This window comes from Engystomops pustulosus, chromosome 10 (assembly GCF_040894005.1).
Source record: "Engystomops pustulosus chromosome 10, aEngPut4.maternal, whole genome shotgun sequence".
In the NCBI taxonomy this organism is placed as follows: Eukaryota; Metazoa; Chordata; class Amphibia; order Anura; family Leptodactylidae; genus Engystomops; species Engystomops pustulosus.
In genome coordinates this window covers 83,929,271-83,943,403 of record NC_092420.1, presented here as the reverse complement: position 1 = coordinate 83,943,403, position 14,133 = coordinate 83,929,271, and the positions used below count along the sequence as shown (strand labels likewise).

The 14,133-nt window shown below is 43.4% G+C and overlaps 1 protein-coding gene across 2 annotated transcripts; it reads right to left on the bottom strand.

Annotated features, from left to right (window-relative positions):
• Nucleotides 1-174: 174 nt before the first annotated feature.
• SAMD13 (sterile alpha motif domain containing 13) lies at nucleotides 175-12,925 on the bottom strand. 2 transcript variants are annotated; one of them, XM_072126992.1, is made up of 4 exons: nucleotides 12,858-12,925; nucleotides 8,625-8,709; nucleotides 5,825-5,936; nucleotides 175-5,593 (listed from the first exon to the last, which is right to left on the bottom strand). In XM_072126992.1, the coding sequence occupies exons 2-4, from the start codon at nucleotides 8,660-8,662 to the stop codon at nucleotides 5,450-5,452; spliced, it is 294 nt and encodes a 97-aa protein (XP_071983093.1). In that variant the 5' UTR covers nucleotides 8,663-8,709; nucleotides 12,858-12,925; the 3' UTR covers nucleotides 175-5,449. The 2 variants fall into 2 exon arrangements, with proteins under 2 accessions (XP_071983093.1, XP_071983092.1); XM_072126991.1 differs by lacking the exon at nucleotides 12,858-12,925 and adding an exon at nucleotides 12,673-12,851.
• Nucleotides 12,926-14,133: the final 1,208 nt, after the last annotated feature.

Here is a 14,133-nt window from a genome sequence, read left to right as displayed (position 1 = left end):
GCTTAGAATGAAAAACCCCTTTTAGTCGGTGCAGAGTGAATAGACAACAGTAAACCCGAGACTCATAGCTCGGAATTCTGGGAATTGTAATTGTGAATATACGTTGTATATACTCAAGGCCACGGAGCCCGTGTATACCGTCCATTCATCAATGAATTCAGACTCGTCCTTCCATAAATTCAGGTCTTTTAATTTCCACACGTTTTCCATGATCATAAAAATAAAGGCATCATCCTTGTCCCTTATAGAAATTTATATACAAAACTAATATGCTACAGCTTCTAAGCAGACGCTACCAGCATAGCAAGGGTTAATGCACATGCTACCCTCACGACACAATAGCCCAAAAAATAAAATCCCCCCAAAATTTCTCAATTCATTTACATCACATAACGGAACAAACATCATTGCGGACACAATACAGCGAGAGGTGGAGATAGACTTGGACTGACTCCGCCCAGTGGACTCCAGATAGGCTCCGCCCATTACACGTGGTGTTTCTGTAATCTTATTCTCCCATGACAACACTCCCTGTCAGTGTGCTCAGACACCATGGCGTCAAATTTTTTTTTAATAAATTAAGCAGGAATATGATTGGTTGCAATAAGGCCCCATGTGCACAGATACAATAAGTGTTGTCATAGGGATAACTATAACTACGTCACCTGTAACTTCACCTACTCAGTACTTGAATTTCTCTTCCCAGTGGTTACACCGGGTCCTACAGTCACACTCAGGTCTGGGTCACATAACGTCTTAAAGGACATTTACCACCAGGATGAAGGATTGTAAACCAAGCACATTGACATACTGGTGTGCCCCCCCTCCCTCTCTGGCAGCATCTGCAATCCTTTGAGTTTCCTATGCCCTTGTTTTGAAGAAAAGAAGGCTTTGAAAAGTATGCAAATTAGCCTGAGGGTCTCCAGGCTCCATTAACATCTATAGGATCTGGAGCCCCTCAGACTCATTTGCATAATTTTAAGAGCCTTTTTTAATAAAAACCAGGTCATAAGAAGCTAACACAAGAGCAGCTCCTGGCAGAGGGGGCACACACCAGTATGTCAGTGTGCTTGGTTTACAATCCTTCATCCTGATGGTAGATTTCCTTCAACCAATCATTATGATACATGCAGGGACATTCAGGGTTGTTGTAGTCCCTCCTCCGTATTAATACACTTTCATGAAAAAAGGTGGTGATAAAGTGAACCCAAATCTTCCACATCATGGGTCCTGAACAAGGTTCTCCAAAATCAGAAATATCTCCAGTCCTGAGGGCCGAGGGAGGCCCAAAGAAACTTCTGACTGATTCCAAGGTCTTAGGACACTCGTTCCCACATTCTGTTCTTTAGGGTAAATAGTCAATTGATGCATCCTCCAGCACCAGGTAAAAGCCCCCAAAATCCAAAATCTTTATTGAATCTATGTTATAGCCAGAAAAAGCGTATCAGTCCACTATGACCAAGTAGGGAATTCTCATCAAAATGCACAGATACAGTCTATGTATACAGTCAAGCAGACGATGGATGAATATTTTACCACTCCCTATTTAAAGGTGATCTGTCACCACCTCAAACCATAATGTAGAAGTGACTTCCCAGATTCAGTATCTGACCATTATAATCCTCTTCACTGTCAGAGAGGAGAGAGGAATCTCCTTTCTAGCATACATGGTTGCTGAGATATAAGTCACAGATTATGACCATTATAATCCTCTCCAGTGTCAGAGAGGAGGAGCTGGAGCACAGGAAGGAGTATGTGCTAAGATCTTCTCATTGTCTATCATAATACACACCCTCTGCTCCAGCTCCTCCTCTCTGACAGTGGAGAGGATTATAATAATCATACACTGCGACTTATATCTCAGCAACCATGTGGGCTAGAAAGAAAATTCAAAGTGCCCCTGATTCTGGGAAGCAGCCCCTACATTGGGGCACATTTACTTACCCGGTCCATTCGCGTTCCAGCGGCGGCTTCTCTGACGAATGTTCAGGTCTTCCGGCGATTCATGAAGGTCCTGCGCCTGATGTCCACCAGGTGTCGCTGCTGCGCCGAAGTCCGCCGAGGTGCCGCGGAGTTCATCGTCTTCATCGTGGTGCATGCGAGTATGGGCCGTGCGACCAATTTTTTTTTTTTTTTAATGTGGCGGTTTTTTCCGAATCCGTCGGTTACCGTTCGGCCATGCCCCCCGATTTCCGTTGCGTGCATGCCAGCGCCAATGCGCCACAAACCGATCGCGTGCGCCAAAATCCCGGGGCAATTCAGGGAAAATCGGCACAAATCGGAAATATTCGGGTAACACGTCGGGAAAACGCGAATCGGGCCCTTAGTAAATGACCCCCATTATGTTATGAGGTGGGGAAAGATCCTCTATAACCCTGTTCCTGCACATAGAGCTCCTCTTGTGGTAATGGTCAGGGAAGGCGCTGACCTTAGCACCTTAATATTACATCTTATAAAAGCCCTTTAAGTCAATCCAGGGCATTGATTTGTACCTTGGATATCTGCAGGGACACTTGTATAACATTTCTATTACAAAATAATATGTAGAGAATCTTTATAGTATTTCACTATATAATGAGATTGTCATAGTCCAAGATTCTTTCAGGAGATTCTAAAAAAATAGACAAGGCTTGTGATGCACATGTTCACAATTCTCAAAGGGAACTTGTCATCAAGACACACGTTTTGACCTTATGACAGGTTCCCGTAGCCTTTCTTAATATTATTTAACAATCTGCTTTTATAATTCACATTAATGATTCCACTCACTTTGATAAAAAAATATATACCTGGCTCCCTGCCAGCAAACTGCTTCGAGTCACAGGGCATCTGTAACAAACATAAAATCACCATCATTATCTTCTCTCTGCTAGTTTTTCCTCTTTCCTCCCTCCCCCTCCTACAAGAGGAAGAGGTAGCAGAGAGCAGATAATGATGATGATGATAATCTTTATTTATGTTCCACCATCACATTCTGTAGCACTTTACAGATTTTGGGGAATATATACAAATAAAATAAGACATTACAGAGTAGTAACAGTCATATGAAACACTAGGAGTGAGGGCTCTGCTATGTCCTGTGACTTTTATCGACTTTTAAAAGTGATTGGAACCATTAATCTTAATCATAAAAGCAGATTGGGAATTAATATTAAAAAGACTATGGGTAGTTGTCATTAGGTGAAAATGTGTGTCCTGATGACAGGTTCCCTTTAAAGTAGTACTCCCCCATGGAGCCATTTTAAACGTTGTGGCCAAAACTAGGTGATAAGATGATGGTTGGGGGAGGTCAGACGGCTGGGACCTTCACCCTTCACAAGATCTTATGGATAGGGGGCTATATTAAATCTTGGGACAACCCCTTTAAGGGCATGTCGACAAGTTTTCCACTATGGTTTTGATGCTACAGTCAGTATTCCTAGTAACTCATCCTGTAGAGCATAGAACATTACAATAGGGGGCGCTAATTTGCAATTTCCTAATATATTCTGATATGAAGGGTCTCCTGGGATCTCTACAAGTCTCTTATGGTTCACACGATTGTCATGAAACGTTCTTAGATATAAAAAGTATCTACAGCTTCAAGTACAGTTTGGCGTCTGAAATCTGCAGGTTACATCCACAATGGTGGTGGTGGGGGGGGGGGGGGTCCGGAGGGTCTACTGTATACACAGATGTATGATGGACTCATCTGCTAGGACCTAGTCATAAACCTACACAATAAGTGAAAAGGCTCCGATTTGCGGGGACCCACTGCTGGAATCTTGACCGGACATAAGATTTGGGGTCGCATTGTTGCTGATTGAGCGTGGATGCTATGCTACATCGACACCATAAGCAGCCCCATACCTGACATAGGACCCCAGTTCTCATAATCGTTAGGGGTCTCAGCATCCAGATCTTGACCGATCACACACTTATCACCTATCCACAGGATAGAACCAGATACAACCCCTTTAAAGAGAGCCTACCACCTCCATACTAGTATATAAACTAAACGTAGTAGCGTGTAGGGCTGTATAACACCATTACCAATATACAGTAGTAATTCCAGCACGATAGGTAATCAACTTTTAAAATTGCTAACAGAATTTTAAAACCCTCCCCTGCTCAGTAATGCAGTCCTGGGAAAATAACAACGGATGGAGAAGTGAAAATTAGTGATGTGTCGTTTGCAAACGGGCCGGCTCTAAGAGCCGTCTCTTGTTCGTGAACGACGTGAGCGATGGCTCACTTAACCCCATGCCTAACCAGCTCACACACCCCCTTTACCCCATACAATCGGGTTAAAAGCAAAGTGGTGTGGGGTGATTGACTGGTCCGTGGCGTAATAGGGAGCTGTTCAGGAGCCAGAAGAGCCAGCTCTTCTTAGTGATCTGAGCCTAATGAGCCAGCTCACTACGAAGAGCCGGAATTCCCATCGCTAGTGAAAATGGGTCTGAAAAGTGATTGTCATGCCCGTTTTACTACTGCCATGGCAAACAAGAAAACCACTGCGACCAATCACAGCACAGCTTTCATCATAGATTCTGCTCTCGTCAAATGAAAGCTGCGCTGTCATTGGCCGTTTATCTTACTGACCGTTTTCATACAGAAAATCTGCCCCAATATCTATAGCAGCAATGTTATAATTCTGCCCCCTAGTGATAAGTATCATATATGGTGGGAGAGTCTTCCTATCCGACTGGGATTACACTTTTATTTGGAAATTTAGACCTCCCAGGCTGATAAGTCAACTACCTATCTACCCCCATCTACTATACTATCAGATGCTAGTATATGATGGGGCAATCTATATTTGGTTTATGCACTGGAGGTGAATATTTCCTAAGGGGCCCATCCAGGTCAACATCTGCAAAGAGTTTGTATGTTCTCTCCGTGTTTGCGTGGGTTTCCTCCGGGTCCTCAGGTTTCCTCCCACACTCCAAAACATCCTGGTAGGTTGATTAGATTGTGAGCCCCATTGGGGACAGGGACTGATCTGGCAAACTCTGTGCAGCGCTGTGTAATCTGTGTGCGCTATATAAATAAAGGAATTATTATTATTAAGGGGCCGGTGATAGCAAGAGCAATAGGCACTTGTATAGGCCCCGTATAGAAGTATAGGTGGCCCCTGTATATATCAGATACTCCTTTACCTACATATAGTCCATTTACATCTTCGGTTCACCCTATATTAGGAATATAGCAGGGTCATTATTATAAAATATTAATCTCCTAACTAGAAACCCTACTACGACGTCATGTGACCTGGCGGGGGAAGTTCTGTACAAATGATTGGATAGTTCCATGCAGGGTCACACACTAACCAACTTCTCGTAAAGTTCTGAAAATGACACAAAACACAATAAACCTCCCCAAGGAAAGCGGCTCCGGTCCCTGTGTCCATCCCTCGGTGATGGGGACTTGGCCCGGTTCTGCAGGCAGGACGTCACGTCGTGACCACGTCTTATGGGGAGCTGCTCTTGAGGTGCTGCGTCTGTAGCGCCTTCACGTGATATTCGTAGATTTTCAGAGCCGGCCCCAGTTTGAGCGAAAGTCCAGTTAAGACGTCGTTTCTGGTCATGAGCAGGAGAGATTTACCATCGATTTCCTGGAATGAAAGGAGAAAGAGAGCAAAATTTATTTCATGATGACCTTCACTGGGGGTCATTCGCCGCGGCTTCCGACACGGTGTGTAGATGTGGAATGAGAGCGCCATCTACAGGCAAAATTATATTATAGCAAAACAGAATCTTCTGAGTTGCACTTCCGTTTTTATGGATGCGTCTCCAGAGGACGCAGATAAATGCAACAGCGGAGAATTTATCTGAAGTTTTTCTACCTGATCTTTAAACGCCGTCGCTTGTTCTTCAAATCCGGCAGCTTTAAAATAATTGACGACGTCATCGATGGCCCAGTGCGCAGGATCGGGCGGCCTCCCATTTTCTATGGAGCTGAAAAATATGGAGCGGAGACATGAGAACACGGTTCCATGATTAAGGTTCCTTATAAGGGATTTTAACCCCTTCAGGACGTGGCCACTTTGTGTGAGAATGTAACATCTTGTAAAGCTACAGAATGGAGGGGCTCTGGTAACACCTCCTATAGCCCTTCATTCGCATAAAAGTCGATTTTAGAAGGAAGGAGGCCATGGATAACAAGTATAAGACCATTACCACAGTCACGGTGCCTGGATCTATGAGTTATGTCCCTGGTTTATCATGGTAGATTTCCTTTAACCCCTTACCAACGTGTGCCGTATCTGTACGTCACACGTCGGCTCCCGCTGTATGGAGAGGTCTCGTGGGCTGAGCCCACTCGATACAAGGTAGGCATCTGTTGCACATTGCCCCTGGTCTGTGCTGGCACTGATCGCAGTTGTTAACCCTGTAAATGCCTCCAGCAAAGCTGGCAAGGTATTTAAATCCTGTCAGCGCCATATTGGAATGGATCGCCGCACCCCCCCCCCTGTGAAGTTATTGGGCAGCGATGATAGGTTACTATGACAGCCTCAGGTCACAGTCTGTCTGATTTTAGCAATGTATTACGATGTCTGATTTGCACATTGTAATAGATGATCTGGAAAACCCCCATATACAGCCATACTCTAGTATGGCAGTATATGGTAGGATCAGACAACCTTGGGTTAAAGTACCTTAGAGGGTCTGAAAAATTGTAAAAAAATGAAATTAATGAATTAAAAAAAAATAATGAAATTAAAAAAAACCTAAAAATTCTAATCACTCCACTTTCCCTAAAACTTATATAAATAAACAGAAAAAATAGTTTTCCTGACATTTAACCCCGTAACGAAAAATTACACTATTTTGCCATTTTACTATTTTTTTTAAAAAGTCAATAAAACAGTCCTTAAAATAATAACATTGAAAACTTAATCAAAAGTATGAAAAAGTTATTAGCGCCAGAAGACAGCAAAATGAAGAATTTTTTTAAAATGTATAAAAACATTATAAAACCTATATAGATTAGGCATCCCTGTGATCGCACCAACCCAAAGAATGAAGGATACATGTCATTTGGGGCACACAGTGAAAGCCGTAAAATAATGTAAAATTTCTCCAGTAACGACTTCATCATTGTCTATGGGATCATCTCTGGGAGTGATTATTGTCTTATTGTACAGAGCTGAGAATATTATCAGTCTCCATTTCCTGTACATTATATAATAAAAAAGGCAAAGACTCATTTGAGCAAGAATTTTTTTTTTTTTAATTACACATCTGTAACTTTTAGTCTCTGCTCATACATCACAATGTGGTCCGGACATTGTACAAGCTGAGACTTTTTTGTGTAAAAATGACGTTCTGTCACCTTTATTCTGTCACATTATTGGTCACAAATGAGATCTACTTTTATAGGGGAATAATCTGAGACAAATTTGGCGCAAATGAATTGGAGATGCGATAATTCAAAAACTCAAAGAGAACAAAAAAGAACAAACCAGGCGCAAAAATATGCGAACCTGAGACTCATTGGGGCACATTTACTTACCTGGTACATTCGCGTTCCAGCGGCGGCTTCTCCGACGAGCGTTCGGGTCTTCCGGCGATTCATGAAGGTCCTGCGCCCGATGTCCACCAGGTGTCGCTGCTGCGCCGAAGTCCGCCGAGGTGCCCCGGAGTTCATCGTCTTCATCGTGGTGCATGTGAGTATGGCCCGTGCGACCAATTTTTTGTTTTAAATGCGGCGGTTTTTCCGAATCCGGCGGGTTATCGTTCGGCCACGCCCCCCCCCATTTTCGGCGCGTGCATGTCAGTGCCGATGCGCCACAAACCGATCGCGTGCGCAAAAATCCCGGGGCAATACAGGGAAAATCGTCGCAAATCGGAAATATTCGGGTAACACGTCGGGAAAACGCGAATCGGGCCCTTAGTAAATGACCCCCATTATGATTATTGTCCCCCTAGCTCTATACCCAGCAACACAGAGAAAGGGAACCTGTCAGTAAAACTAACCCACACTAACAGAACATGTCTTAATATAAACTAGCCCACACTAACTAAACAACACTGTTACTATACAGCTGTACAACTACCCCTATATTGTTCCTCCCCATGCTTGTGAAGTCCAGCATATTCATGTTCTTCCAGGACTGCTGCTCCCCCAGCTTCCTGATTGACAAGAGTTCTGCTTTCTCTTCAGCCGAGTGACTGGACTTCACTACATCTTTCCCCCCTCATTGAGGGAGATGATTTATTTTCAGCGAGTCACACACTGCCAATGTTTCTCTAATTCCTGAGGAAGAAGTGGGGGATGAAGTAGCTGCTGAAGAGAAAGCAACCCCCTTGTCAATCAGGAAATTGGAGGTGTGGCTGAGCTGGAAAAACATGACTATATGATGGTGACTAGATGGTGAGTCAACTTGACAAATGGACTATAGAACTTTACAGGCATGGGGAGGAACAATATAGGGATAGTTGTACTGATGTGTAATAGCTGTTTTCCAAGATATGTTTATTAAGTGTGGATTAGTTTAACTAAAAGGTTCCCATTAAGAGACAAATTCTTAATAGGTTAACAAACGGGGTGATGCCACTATGCCTCGAGTTTAGTTTGTGTTAGTTTTTAGACATCTCGGCCCCTGATGTAGATAAATCTGACCTGGCCCTGGAAGGATTTACCTTTTAGAGTCGGTGGATCCGTTCTCTTTGCTCTCCATACTCTCCGTGTCCTGGGAGAGGCTGGCACTTTCTTTGGTTTCTATTACTGTGTAAGACAATAGATGACAAGATTACTGGGATGTATGATCCCTCATTCACCTGCGTCTCTTGGGTGGGGTAGGGTTAGGGGTCGTCAGGTGATGGACATCTTACAGCCAAAGGTCATTTGTTGTTCTATTCAAATCCGCCCACCAGAAGATCCAGCCCCTGGAAAGCTCATATCAGAATTATCTTGTACTAGTCAAGGGGGCTGTATTATCATGCATACAGCACAGAACCCCCCCAGGTGAAACAAAAGGTTACCACCCCCTTGACAAGTAGGAGCTCGTTCACATATAAACTTTTAGGGGTCATATCATCTGAACAGGGGGACGGACTTAAAAAGAACAAACACGAAAATTGATCAGGAGCACAGCGCCAATCACATGAGGTGCGGCATTCAGCCGTTTGTACTTGGTGACAGGTCCCCTTTAAGAAGCCAGTCTGAAGCTGACTGCACATGGTATGGACATCTCTACGCCACAATCCCTGGGGAACCTGGGAAAAATTTTCAGGTGGATTAATTTGAGGGTTTAGCAGAGGATATCTCCCCTTTCACTGAAAGAATAGAAATCTGCTGCAGCTCTGCAGCAGAAAGTAGACATCTGCAGATTGTATAATCAACACCACGGGGCACAATTATCATACACAACCGCTAATTACTTAGCTCTCCTATGCCAGGTCTGACCTGGCGCAGAATAGGTTCATAGCCTGGTGCCAGCCCACTGCATGACGTGGCACCGCCCCTTCCACGTGTGTTCCTGGCGTACAGGAGTAGAGGTCGCAAAAATCACAGGTGTTCAAGCTGCGATAAATGCCCCCCCATGTCAATATTGGCGCAAATATATTCTACAATGTGATCATGAGATTTCACTAATTATGCAGTGGACGTTCCTAATGAATCTATGTGGAAAACTACCAGTAATTTTAAGGCTATATTCACACGTCCGCAATGGGGGCGTGGTGTGGTCGTATGATTTGCGACCAGATCACAGCCCCCATAGATTTCGATGACTCCAGGTCACGGTGCGGTAAGCACGCGCTACATCACCGTACCATGATTGTGTCAGCCACTCATCTGTCTATGGAGAGAGGAGGGGTGACTGAAGAGTACTCCCCCCTCCTTCTCCATGCCCCGTGCTCGCCTAGGATCCGGACCGGGCAAGCACACAGCCATGTGAATGAGAACCCAGCGATTTACATTGTGGCCAATAAATGCATACACTAGAGTAGCTAGAAAGAAAGAATAATCCATATATAATATATCCATATATAATCCTCTACTGGACCAGGAACCATACGGCTTAGCATCCTCCTGTAATCGGGTTCATGCTGCTCTGAAATTTCCCTTTGTGTAGATGGATAAAATAGATGGAAAGATGACAGAAAATTAGATAGATCAGATATTTAGATAAAACGTAAAACAGATCCATTAATAGAGAAGTATTTTATGGAAAGATCAATATACACAATAGATGGCGGGATTGGCTACGTCTGATATAGATAAAATATAGATTCACTGATAATTATTAGGAAACATAGGAAGGTGAGATCACAGTAAAGTATGTAGAGAGAGCAGACAGATCTAGATAATATTTAGAGAAGATACACATATATTATGGAAAGCAACAAAAGAAAAACTTTTATGCAGCTGCATAAAAATTAAAGGGCATCTACCCCTAGGATGAAGGACTGTAAACCAAGCACACAGACATACTGGTGTGTGCCCCCTCTGGCAGGATCCACTCTTCTTTTAGCTTCTAATGCCTTTGTTTAAAAAAAAAAAAGGATTTTAAAATTATGCAAATGAGCCTAAGAGGTTCCAGACTCCATAGATATTAATGGAGCCCCTCTGGCTCATATGCATAATTTTTAAATCCCCTTTTTTCTTAAAGACAAAGCCATAATAAGCTTAAAGAAGTGCAGATCCTATCACAGGGGGCACACACCAGTATGTCAGTGTGCTTGATTTACTATCCTTCATCCTGGTGGTAGATGTCCTTTAATAGAAGATTATGTGAATTAATTTCAGAGGCTACTGGGGGGTGTTTAGTACCCTCAAGAGTGCTCCGGGGCTGAAGGGTACTTCACACGTGTTTGACATCAATCCGTCGAATCCTTCTGCACAAGCACAGTAGCTCCTGTCCCACTGGCAGAGATGCGTCTGCTGCTTGTGAGCACTGCGCATGCGCAGAGCTTCCCTGTAACGCATATGAGCTGCTGCGCATGCGCAGTGCTCACGCTTGCTTGTGCAGAGCTCAATTGATGCTGAAGATGTCGACAAATAACTAAATAACGAGGGGGAAGGCGTGTCTGAAACCGCTACTGGAGATGTGAAATAGCCTTCACCCCCAGAGCGCTCTGAGGCTACTGTACATGCCCCTAGTGGCCTCTGAAATTAATAAGTATATTCTTCGAATGAAATGTATTTCTGCAGCAGCTGCATCGCAGAATTAGGGAAAAAAACAAGATGCTGCTGCTGCAAGACATCGGGTAACTTCTTCAGAAAGTACTTTCCTGATGGTAGATTTCCTTTAAGCCACAGATACAAATAGAAAGTAGATATCGGTAGCATGTATGTACCAAATAATAGAGCAAGAAAGGATAGAATGGATAGATAATAAATAGATAGATAGATAGATAGATAGATAGATAGATAGATAGATGATATATAATAGATAGATAGATAGATAGATAGATAGATAGATAGATAGAAGATAGATAAAAGATAGATGACATAGATAAATGAATAATACAGGCGGTCCCCGACTTAAGAACACCCGACTTACAGACGACCCCTAGTTACAAACGGACCTCTGGATGTTGGTAATTACTGTACTTTATCCTTAGGCTACAATAATCAGCTATAACAGTTATCACAGGCGTCTGTAATGAAGCTTTAGTGTTAATCCTGATTCTTATGACGACCCAACTTTTTTAAAATCCAATTGTCACAGAGACCAAAAAAATTTAAGCTGGGGTTACAATTATAAAATATACAGTTCTGACTTACATACATATTCAACTTAAGAACAGACCTACAGAACCTAACTTGTACGTAACCCGGGGACTGCCTGTAATAAGGAATATAAATACATAATATTAGACAGATAAATACAGGCAGTTCCTGGGTTACATACAAGATAGGTATGAAGGATTGTTCTTAAGATGAGTTGGTATGCAAGTCGGAACCGTATACTTTATTATTGTAACCCCAGTGAATTGCCTCTGTGACAATTGGATTTAAAAAATGTTGGGTTGTCCTAAGGATTAACAATAAATCTTCATTACAGACGTCTGTGATAACTGTTATAGATGTTTATTATAGCCTAAGGCTAAAGTACAGTAAATTACCAACATCCAGAGGTCCGTTTATAACTAGGGGTCGTCTGTAAGTCAGGTGTTCTTAAGTAGGGGACCGCCTGTACACAGATACTGTGTATCTGATGGATAGAATAGAGGGAATGGATAGATAGATAGATAGATAGATACATAGTATATGATAGATATGAGACTGATAAATACACAGATACTGTAGATGGATAGAATAGGTAGATGATAGATATTATATAGAGTAAGATATATAGGTACATAGTATATGATAGATATTATATAGAGTAAGATATATAGGTACATAGTATATGATAGATATTAGATAAATATACAGATACTGAAGATGGATAGAAGGGATAGATATATATAGATACATATTATATAGAGTAAGATAAATACATAGTATATGATAGATATTAGATGGATAGAATAGATACAGATGCAAATAAAGAAGACTATAGATAGAAAGTTACAAATATGACCCTAAGACAGAACATATAGAGAGCTATACAGACAGATAGAGACTGTACAGAGGGCACTAGGTGCAGAGGGCAGCACATGAAGATCCGGCACTGGGTTACTGTGCAGAACCTGCTGCCAGTGCTGACCCGGTCCAGTACATTGTGGCAGCACTCACCCCTCTTCATAGCTGCATGTCAGCCTCGGCTTCCTCCCTTACATGCACACTCCAAATAGAAGCTGCTATCCGGCCAATCAGAAGCCGCCTGCGGCCGGAGAGCATGCTGGGAGCTGTAGTTTTTCCATGCAGGGGAATGATGTTGGATTTGCAGGAATGTGTGCAGTGCCAGCTCAGAGCCTCACCTGTGACACACAGCACAGCTGCAGCAGGGTGCAGGCTACAGCCCCGGGGTGTCACAGCAGCTGCTGACACACTGTAACGACACTCTGGTCACATGATACAAATTATATAATACACTGCCAGAGCTCCGTCATCTGCAACCTGTGCTTCTACAGCTCTAGACTGCAAAATCCAGCAGATGGCAAACTACAACTCCCAGCATGCTGTAGCTGGCAGACTGGATGTCAGGGCATGCTGGGAATTGTAGTTCCCTAGCAGCTGTAGAGACCCAAGGTTTTACATGACTCCGCTGCATGCTGGGAGCAGTTCTGTCACCACTATAAGCCAAGGGAGATGTATAGCTTATAGTTTATAGCTGTCACAGGTTGCAGGTCATGACTGCCAGGACATGCTGAGACTTGTAGTTTCACATCTGCCTAAAAGGAAATCTACCATCAGAATCCATCATGATAAACCAGGGACATTACTCATAGATCCAGGCACCGGGACTGTGGTAATCTTCTTATATTTGTTATCCATGGCCTCCTTCCTTCTAAAATCAACTATTACAATTATGCTAATGAGCCCCTCTGGGTTGCTTTACAAGAGCCCCTCAGTGCTTTCGCTTCACAGAATGTTACAATGAGAAGAGCAGGTCTCCCCTGCACTTCCTGCTGCTAGATTACACATGCAGAGAGAGGAGGGGAGAGCAGGGGGTTGAGTGAGACATGTTCTGCTCATTGTAATAGCCTGTGAAACTACAGCATGGAGGGGGCTCCGGTGAAGCCCTCCAGATCTCTTCAGTTTCATTAGAGCCAAAAGAGCTCTGTGGGCGTTACCTGAGACCCTCAGTGCTGCAGACTCACAGGCTGTTACACTGTGCAGCAGTAGTGGATTATAACATAGCCCAAGCCTTCTAGGGGGCCCATATTCACCCAAACCATCCAACAAATTTTATACAAAGAAGGGCTTTCATCCATGATATCCCTGGACACTTGTTCCTGCTCCCAACACACATGTACACAAGAGCCATTTCAGGACCTTTAAAGGTCCTCCAACAGTCCTGAAACTGCAGATTGAAAGCAGCAGAAGGGACACATCCTCCATTCCCAAGAAGCTGATTCTAGGAGCAAATGTAGGAAGTGATTCCAGACTTGTAGGAGCTATAATATTCATACAGCCCAGGGCCCATGGTGGCCCAAATCATCCCCTAATGTGCAGGAGAACTTCCCCACCCCACTATGTGAGATTACAGCCGGATGAGGGAGGGGAAAGTACTGGGAAGATGGCGAGAAAGTG

Bases quoted from the DNA above. Each gene is read 5' to 3' on its own strand.
- SAMD13 (XM_072126991.1), bottom strand. The intron at 5,937-8,624 runs GTAAATCCTTCC...CATATTTTTCAG, and splicing joins GGATCCACCGACTCTAAAAG to CTCCATAGAAAATGGGAGGC. The intron at 5,594-5,824 runs GTAGAAAAACTT...CTTTCATTCCAG, and splicing joins CGACGGCGTTTAAAGATCAG to GAAATCGATGGTAAATCTCT.